The 9,876-nt window shown below is 40.8% G+C and overlaps 1 protein-coding gene across 1 annotated transcript in view; it reads left to right on the forward strand.

Annotated features, from left to right (window-relative positions):
• The window catches only part of PCYT1B (phosphate cytidylyltransferase 1, choline, beta), a 77,963-nt gene continuing 68,087 nt past the window's right edge, over positions 1–9,876 (forward strand). Inside the window, exon 1 of the mRNA XM_006920962.3 lies at positions 1–266. Coding sequence (XP_006921024.1) covers positions 150–266 — 117 coding nt within the window. The 5' untranslated portion in view covers positions 1–149. The remainder of the gene's footprint in view (positions 267–9,876) is intronic.

A 9,876-nucleotide genomic window follows, 5' to 3' on the forward strand; every position in this document is an offset into this window, starting at 1 on the left:
TAACCTCTTTAGTGCCCCCAAGGAAGACCGAAAGAAGGGACGAAGTAAGGGGATGGGTAAGGAATAGGAAAATACGTGACAAAGAAAACATTCTCTGCCTGGGAGGAGACTGACTGAGGCTGTTGAACTGAAGGGAGCATTCGTTGGCCATGCCAGTACTTACCACTGATGCTGAGTCAGAAACAGGTATCCCAAAATCCCTTTCCAATGAGCCTCCCTCAGAAACCATGGAGGAAATAGAGCACACATGCCCACAGCCTCGACTGGTAAGTAAAGACAAAGGATGCAAATGTATGCGTGGCTATGGCACAAAAGAGTTCCTTATGCGCCCGCAGGCAGCGAGGAAAAAGATGCTTAGAGGATTTTCGTGTAAATGAGAATGGAGCTACCGCCTAATCCTTCTCAGCTTGTTTATACTTAGCTTCTCTACCGGACGCGCTCTCAGCTTACAAAGCATTATTGTATCGGCTGGGTAGGAAACGGGCTGCTTGGGCTAGGCTGTGTTTTTGTGCCCGGGGAGGAGGGAATGGCCTTTTTCCTTTGAGGTGTCTTCTCATCTGAAGATAAAAATCCTACAGTGCAATTTAAAAATGGTATTCTCCTCTCAAAGCTTGGAACGAATCCGTTGTTAAGTTCTAAATTCTAGCTAGTGGATAGATGATTCGGTCCTCAACTCACGTTGCTACCTAATGCCAGTTTTGGAAAAATGAAAACGACATGGAAGCAAAACTTCCCCATTCATTTGAAATTTTCAAAATAAGTAAAAGAGTCCTTCGATGATGTATTTAGAAATAATGTGTGCCTTAAATGAATTGTAAACATTTCTGGAGTGTGCTGTGAGGGTTTCTCTTCAGGTATGGGAAGCTGGGGAAGCTGCATTTACTTAAGAAGGAGCTGCATGCCTTTAATAATGAAAGTGTGCAAGTGGGGCGCTCAGAGCTTCCTTCCATCTCAGTAACTGGTTCTCAACCACCTCAGCGTGTATCCTCCAGGAATCAAAAACATCAAATGTGTGATGGGTTTTCTGTGGTGGTCTGAAGTCTTGTGGAACTTGGGGAGACCTCTCTTTGAACCCACAGATCCGAGCCATACACTAGTTAGTGTTATCCTTTCTCTAGCAATTTCCCTCAAATTAAAAGATGTGGTATTTTGATTGGCTATGGAGTTTGACCCTTGGGAAGAGGTTGTTGTTGTTGTTGTTGTTGTTGTCGTTGTTGTTAAGGATTTTGTGATGTAGCGGTTTGAACTCCTAAAATGAGGGCTCGCAGATCCCAAGGCCAGCCTATCATGGGACTATTATTTCTCATAAGGGTTAATAAGAGTTCAAAGGCAGGCTTAGAACAACTTTCTAATATATGAAAACAAGAGAAATTATATTATAGAGCTATGGGCTTTTGTTCACTGCGTTTCTATTTTTTAAAATGTATTTCTTAGGGCAATTTAATATTAATATTTGAGCCCCTTACTGAGCGACATACACAATGTAGTACCTATGTTCTCATGGGATACAAACCATCCCAATAAGTTTGTTACCAAGGGATTCCTTTGAGGCACTAAAGATGTCATGGTTTAGCACTGAAATAAAAATGACCACTAAAAGCTTGTTACAAGATCATCCAAAAATATTTTTAAAAGTTTAAAACCCAGTGTTCAAATTTGCATCACACACCTTCCTGACAGATAAAGGGCAGGGAGAGAGGCCGCATCCGGTTCCAGTTTGTGCATCATTTCAGTCTCTTGTGCCCACTTCTTTTCCTTACCTTTTTGCCTTTTAGCTCTTCTCCTTGGTTGTTTCTGCCTGTGAGGGCGGGCAGAGGAAATTAAGGGAAGGAAGAAAGTTCGAATAGTTTTCACTTTCACTTGTGACAGCTCAGCCTGGAGTTAACTCATAAGAACCATGCAAAGCTGGCAATGTTACACCTCCACCTCCCAGCTGGTTTAGAAATGAGGAAACTGAGGTTCAGAGAGGGTAAGCGACTCCCCCAAAGTCACATTGCTTCGAAGGGGTAGAGCTGGGATTTGAACCCAGAGCTCCACATCTGCAAAATAGATCTTTCCCCTACAACACACTCTGAAGTGAAATGCATTCGCTTCCAGTCTTTTTGGCAGTTCTGGTTTAAAGTAAGTGTGTGTGTGTGTGTGTGTGTGTGAGAGAGAGAGAGAGAGAGAGAGAGAGATGTACAGAAGTTGCTCTGTTAAAGTGATTGCTCTGCTCTGCTTTTGATAAAAATTTTCCATGTTGTATATTATTATCATGGTATACTGAAAACTGGTTCCGTTAAAACAAGGACTGCAATCAATTTATAAACCACTACACTAAACTTTTTTTGAAGCACCTTTTCTCTTATCAGCAAACTTTGATCTCTGTAGGGGTATATTCTAAATTTAGATTTATACTTAAGAGCCCGACTTTCCTTTGCTAATGATTTTACTTTAATAATTAAGACCCATATTAACTACTTAATAACAAAGTTTGTGGATGAAGAGAGGGAGTGGCAAGTGAAAATGCTAAATTTGTATTTCTTTTTAAGGTTTTTAGTAGTTTCTGTTGATCTTTAGATTTGCTAATGTCTTCGTATTTCAAATTATATAAATTCTGTGTATCTCCCAGCACCCAAGCATATCACCCAAAATTACACATGGGTCACTGGCACCACAACCATCAGCAGGGTGTGGCTGCTGAGTTGCTTAACTAACTTTGGAAAGTACATGAAAGACTTGAGAGAGTCCCCTTCAGGGGACAGACTCCTTCTCCCACTTGTTATCAAAACTTGAATTCATACAGTTTAGAGGAAACAGGATTCAAGAACAAAACATCATCTTATAAAAGAAAGCAATTACTGAAGTGGTTCTCATTGTGTTAGCTGAGGCATAACTGGTCCCCAAACTCGCTCTAACTTTATCTAGGGATAATGGAAGAGGAGATTTCTGGATATATAAGTGCTATAAAGCTCTACTTCAAGTCCCAGAATGTGAACTTAGGTCGCTGAATGTCATTGTCTGTGAATATGAATTTTATTTAAATCTCAGCAGTTGTGTCAAATGCCCTTTTTGTAACGAACCTGTGCTCTCTATTTAGCATGGCGCGCGAGAAGGTGTGTACAGTGTTCCTGTGTCTACATGTGTTTTTCTCTATATTATTTACAGTGAAAGTTGTCTATTGGGATCTGTTTTTAACTCAGCTCGCATTGATTGAGTACCTACTATGTGCTGAGCTCTGAGCCCTCAAGTACTTTGTGATCTAGAGATTTGAGAAGAGACTGAAACATAAACAGATAGTTTCCATATAGGTTGATAAGGGCACAGCGTGATAAAAGTTGTGTTACCAGATGCAGCGGGGGCAGAAAGTAGAGAGTGGAGAACTCCCTGAGAGCGAGTCAAAGTTTACCATGGGAACGTGGAGGAGAAACCTGCCTTGCCATCACTGTATCTCTGGTTTCTAATTCAGAATGTAGCATTGCCCTTTAAGGAAATGAAGCGGGAAGCTGGCATATCTAAATAAACAGAACTTGAAAGCAATCTATATTTTAGATCCTTGTAAGTAGTAAATTGATGAGGATATTGAGGATTCGATGTAATCATGTTCAAAGGGGAATTTTTTCTGAAAGGTATACCTGTATTTTTTTCCACCTGCCTTATTTTTCATTGGAAGAAAATATAAGAAAGGATAGGAGTGAATAGAATTAAATAACACTAATAAAGAACTTCAAAAAGGAATAACAAGATTACCTAGGTTTAAGATAGAGCATTTAGGTTAGGAACGTAATTTTATTTCTTTTATTACTTGACTATGGTGCTTGGGTTTGAGATGTTTCTGAGAACTCTTCTTTCCATTCTTACAATGTTTATTCTTGATCTTTGATTTGTTCCTTGTTCTTTGCTACTTGGTTGAACATGATGCAAGGAGACTCATAAGCTTGACTGTCTAGAGGAGAAACTGAGTAGCCTTGGGCAATATGATGTAACCACCCTCCTTGGAGACCCAACTTCTGAGGGATGAGGACTCCTTGTGGGCAAGGATCATGTCCTCATATCTCCCCAACTCTCAGATTAGGCCTAGACAAATCCTCTGGGCCCAGCAGGTGTTCCATAAACCCCTTCCAACAAGGCCTACCCACCCACCCACCCTGAAAACTCTCTCCTTAAGGATTTGGTTAACGACCTTGGTCAAGTTCTTCCAGGAGTGCATTTTGCTGTCAGAAGGAAGTTGTAATTCTAGCCTCCAATAGTCACTTCCATGAAGATGGATGTGCTATGGATCAACTGAGAAGGCCTTGGAAATAAAAATGGGCTGGTTCAATATGCCATTTTAGCAGGAGTTCATTTTGGGCTTTACTTCAAAGGGGAACAGTGCCAAGAGATTGCTGTCTTGCGGTAGGTGCATTATGTCAGTTGGGAGGTAGGACAGTCACCTGCTAGTGCTCAAAAAGATGACTGGGTTTCCAGAGACACCAGTGGCTTCCTTTACTAGTATCTATTTAGCCACTATCTATTTAGCCACTCAGAGTATACATTTTTAAAGTGAGACAGTTAATGTGCTGCTGTGTTAGTGAAAATATACAAACATGTGCCTCCTTGGGGATTTACTGTGGTCAACTGGAATTTTGCCCAAGGCTATTATTAGACATTTTCCTGCTGGTCTTGGTCCAAATGCAACATCCATTTCTTGCAGATTGATAATAGTCAGGTGTATTGAACATAGAATCAATGAATTAGTTTCTTCCACTCTTATAAGTTTGTTCTTTCACTAACCCTCCAACCCACCATTTACCTCATGCTAAACTCCTATGGAGGAAATAAATCAAAATCAAATATAAGAAAATATGTAGGTTTTTTGTTTTATTTTGGTGTCTGAGTGTATAGAAATAAAAAGGGTGCCTGTGTCTTCATTCAGGCAGTAGGGGGACTTAAAAATATTCAGTGATGCAGGGCTATAAAAGGCAACTGAGAAAAAACTCGGCCCCCTACCAACAGGATCCACAGTTAGCCAGCCATCAACTTCCATGTACAGCAATGCACCAGGTGCTGTGGAGAGAAATGTAAGAAGTAATCCATAGCCCCTGACCTTGAAGATCATTTCCATTTAATAGAAGGCAGTAGTTTGGCATGTGAAAGCATACCAGGATGTTGAAATCCCCTGAGAATGTTTTTTTAAGTTTGACTCTATTTAACCTGATATATCCAAAATATTATTATTTCAACATGGAAACAATATAAAATGATTAATTTTATCATGTAATATAAAGGTATTTTATAATCTTTAATTTTTTCTTTTTTAATATAAAGGTATTTTCTATTCTTCTCATCCTAAGTCTGAAATCTGGCGTGTATATTATATTTGTAGCACACCTCAATTCACACTAGCCAATTTCAAGTGCTCAGTAGCCACATGTGGCTTTAGAGGGAGCTCAGACACCTGCTTAGGCCTGTGGAGGATGAGCTCTGAGAAGCCACGATGATAAATACATTTCATATTTGCATAGCACGTATAGACATGTATTTATTCATAGCTTAAAAATCACTTCATATTTTTCACTCTTATATTTTCTATGCTCTCCTATTCTGTTTTACTTAGGAGGCTGTTGCAGTAATCCAGATGAGAATAAGTTTGAAGTTATGGATGAGGCAGTGGAGGAGAAACTAGATGGATATGGGAGACATTAGGAGGTAAATGCCCCAAGATTTGGTAACTGAGTCTGAGCGTGGCGCAATATTAAGGAAGACTCAGTTTCCTGGCTCTGGTGAGTGGGTGCCATCACTGAGATGGGAGCATCAGGTGACAGCAGTTTGTGAGAGTTATGTTGGGGATACCATGGCAACTTCCATTTGGTGCGGGGTCCATTTAATGTTTGATTTTAGAACTCAGGAGAGAGTTCTGAGCTGGAGATGTAGATCTGGGCGGCATCAGCATGGAAAAAATGGAAGTGAAATTGAGGTAGTGAAGTTGATGGGACAGAAATTGAGTCAAGACAGTTTCTGGACTGGGAGGAAGTAAATGGAAATAGTTAGCAGGAGTCTCAGGATACTATAGGGTAATTTTAGAAAACACCTGACCCTGAGCCATCCTGTCAGGGGGAAAATAGAGGAGCTGTAATTAAAGCTATTAGAAGGCTCCATCTATCTGCCTGTCTCTATATGAAATCTGGTTGAATTAATCCGCTTTATCCCAGAATCTTTCCAGGATGGAACCCTGAGAAACACCATTTAAAGGGTCAATAGAGGAAGGATCATGAAAAGAAGATGGATAGGTATTTCTCAAATATTTGGGAGATCGGGGGAGCCAAAGGCAGGGTAAGTTCCGTGAAGGGAATGTCCAGTAGAACCAAATGCAGCAGAGAGATCAAATGAGATAATAAGGAAAAGTCTCCTTTGGATTTAGAAAGAGGTCAATGGTGATGTTTTAGAGAAGTGGTGGGAGCAGAGGCCCAATGGCAGTAGGTTGAGGAGCCTTTAGGAGGTGGGGAAATAGGAGCTTGACTGAAAGGGGAAGCAGATAGAATGTATAGGACCCCAAAGGTGGATAAATCAGAGTTTAGCATTGAGAGGGGCTGGATTTTCTTTCTAACTTCTTTCCTTCCATTCTTCCTTCCATCTATTCAGTATGCCAAAGCTTTTGGTTGGTTCATTCTTTTAAGATGAACCACTTGCACTTATGTATAATTGGGAAAAGGCCAGTGGGGGAGGGTGAAATTGATGAGGAAAATTGATGAAGGGAATGACCCTAATGCTGGAGAGGTTGGGCTCCAGTGCACAAGTGGAAGAATTGTCTTCAGGTAGGAAAAGAGACACCTCTCCCACCATGGTGGTAAGGAAGCTGGCCAGGATGTTTTGCGTAAGAATAAGTTACAAGTGGAAGGATATTGAAAGTTGAAAGCCTCTCTTATCTGATAGCCTCTGTTGTCTCGGTCAAGGTGGAGGCAAAGTCATACTGGCTTGATTTTGGCAGGTGCAGAAGTGTAATTATGGGCTAGTCTGGGAAGTCAGGTCCAGCCCAGGGTATTTCCTCTCCAGAGGCCTCCAGGCTGGGGGTGGGGTGTATAGGGAAAGGTAGAAAGGCTGAGTTATTCCTGATCAGATGTGCTAGTAATGAGAGGAAATGGATCTGTTCCTTTATGGCATCTGGGGCTCCACACCAACCCCCAGTGTCAAGGCAGATCCAGATCTGGAGCTCTAAGGGTAACTGGACTGGCCCAGAGCAAAGGGCTGAGGCTTGGCAAGACAAACAAGTATGCTGCAGCTTGATCTCTGCTCACTGGAGCCCACGATCTCATTTCAATCTCAGTTTTGTCATTGAATTATTGTGTGGGCTTAAGCAAATCACTTCTTCTCTCTGGACCTCAATTCTATCACCCATGGTGGGTTGAAAAAATAGCCCAGTTTCAAGACTGTGATTCTGGCTTCCATAGCTATGGAACAGAGTCTACTACCGTGTGCTCTGTTTGACCTGATGCTTCTATCAAAAATCAGACCTACCCCACTCCTTACCTCCTTTTCATTTTACACACCTGTTTGGGGGGTAAAAAAAAGGTTAAATGATCTTATAGTAAGACACACTGGCTAAATATGAGCAACAAGTGTTCACAAAATACTTTGAAACTTTACATTGCTGTCATACAAACCACTTCTGGTGTCTTCCGCTTTATTCTTCAGATGCTTCTTCAGAAAGGTCGAATGTATTCTGAATCCTATGTTGAATGTTCTAGTCATTGTCCAAAAAAACCTATGTCGAATATCTTTTTAATGTGAACTGTAGCCTTCTAATTTATCGATTTCATAAATAAGCTCAAAATACTGGTATGTCTTAGAGATAGGTAGATTTGGTTCCAGACCACTGCAATAAAGTGAGTATCACAATAAAGTTAGTCATAATCTTTTTGCTGGTGGAAGGTCTTGCCTTCGATTTGTAAAAAACGCAACATCTGTCAGGCGCAGTAAAGCAAAGTGCAATAAAATAAGGAGTGCTTGTACTGGGTTCTTTTTGAGGCACGGCAGTATGGCATTGAATTACAAGGGCCTTCTCTAACCGATGCTATCCATCTCAGCTTAATATTTAGGGTCGACATCCAACAGCGAGTAAGGCCATAGTTCTGAAACCCTGGCATCTTTTGCTGGTGCCCACATAAAGCTCCTCGGTGCCCCTTAGTGAAACAGATGTAGAAAAGGATTTATTTCGTCTGATCCCCTGGGGCAGGATGAAAAGGAGAAAGCAAGGAAGATAGGAGCAAACTAAGTCGTTGCAAGCTAGGCCTATTTTCTTCCAATAATCTCCCAGGTAACAGCCTCTACCTTGCTAGGATCTGATTACCCGTTGCTGGCCCCAGACCATAGCATTATTGTTTTAACATTTCTACCTTCCTCTTTATCCCAGCATGAACCAGAATGTATGAGAAGCTGAGGAAGCTGACCCTGCTTGGGAATAAAGAGAGTTTAGCACTCAACAATCTTGAAGGCACACTCAAAAACACAGTGATTAGAAAATAAAGCAGTGAGCCCTGGTAGCGTGCGCCTGTGTAATAATGTGCGAGGCCACACGGGGCCAGCCTATTGAGCAGGATTCATTTTCATATAATCCTCTCCCTCCTGCCAAAGTCTTCGACTTGGCATTTTTGTTTTCCACTCAGTAATTCACGCATATCAAACCTGACATCAATATAAAAGGATGCCGAGGGTTATTTAAACTGGCATTTAAGAAAAGTAACAACAACAACAACAACAACAACAACAACAGCTTAATAGAAGCATCACGAATGATGTGTACAGCCTATTGCCAACCAAATGATGTAGAAAGCCTGTTCCTGGTACACGCAGGCTTATATGCTTCATCTATAATGTGCCTATTCTTGACTGCAGGCACAGTCGCATAATAATACTAAATTCTATTTTATGTCCAAATTGTTTATTTATAAGGTCAATTGTTCTATGCCCGGTTCAAGGCTAGAAGTCTCACTCATTTTTTTTCCATGGTCAAGTGGACAAGTGGAACAACTATTTATAGTGCACACTGTGTTGGGCACTGTGCTGAATGCCTTACATGTGTTATCTCATTAAACCAGGCTGCAGACCTGTGAAATAGGGATTACTATTCCCCTACCATAAGTAAGGAAGCCAAGAATTAAGTAATTCCCCAAATATCGAATACTAACTGAGAAAGCTAGGATTTAAAATTAGATTTAACCAGCTTCTAAAGCCCCCCATTTCCACTACACGCAGTTCTCCAATCAGCAAGCAAAGAATCACCTGCTCAAGCTCCCAGGTGGTTCAGAAGTAAAATGTGCTGGTATGCACTTTGAGAAATGTATTTAGCTTTCCCATGTCACATTTTCTACTTTCAGGACCAGGAGTGGAAACAAATCAGATATCTAGGCTCTTTGTAATGAATTTAGAAATTCAAAGTAAATATTTTTGACCCAGCGCTTCTACTCCTAGGAAATTTGTACATAATGGCCATCAAAAACTAATACTAGGATGTTCTTAGCAGCATTATTCTTAATAACCCCAAACTGGAAACTGCCCAAATGTCTAGCAGAAGTAGAATGGATAAGTAAATTATAGTATATTCACCCAATAGAATGCTACACAGCAATGAGAATGAAGAATCTACAACCGCTTGCAAAAATATATGGGTGAATCTCACAAACAATACTGAATAAAAGAAGCCAGATACAAAAGGAGGGACACTATGCGATGCCATTTCTGTAAAATATTTTTAAAGTAGGCAAAGCTAATCTATGATGTTAGAAGTCAGGGTAGTGGAAGGAGTACAGGAAGGATGCTGGTGGTGGTTGGTTACTTTATCTGGGATGCTGTGGATATTCAGCTTGTGAAAGTTCATTGAGCTGCACACTTAGGACATGTGTGCATTTCTCTCTCTCTCTC

This window comes from Pteropus alecto, unplaced genomic scaffold (assembly GCF_000325575.1).
Source record: "Pteropus alecto unplaced genomic scaffold, ASM32557v1 scaffold659, whole genome shotgun sequence".
Taxonomy (NCBI): domain Eukaryota; kingdom Metazoa; phylum Chordata; class Mammalia; order Chiroptera; family Pteropodidae; genus Pteropus; species Pteropus alecto.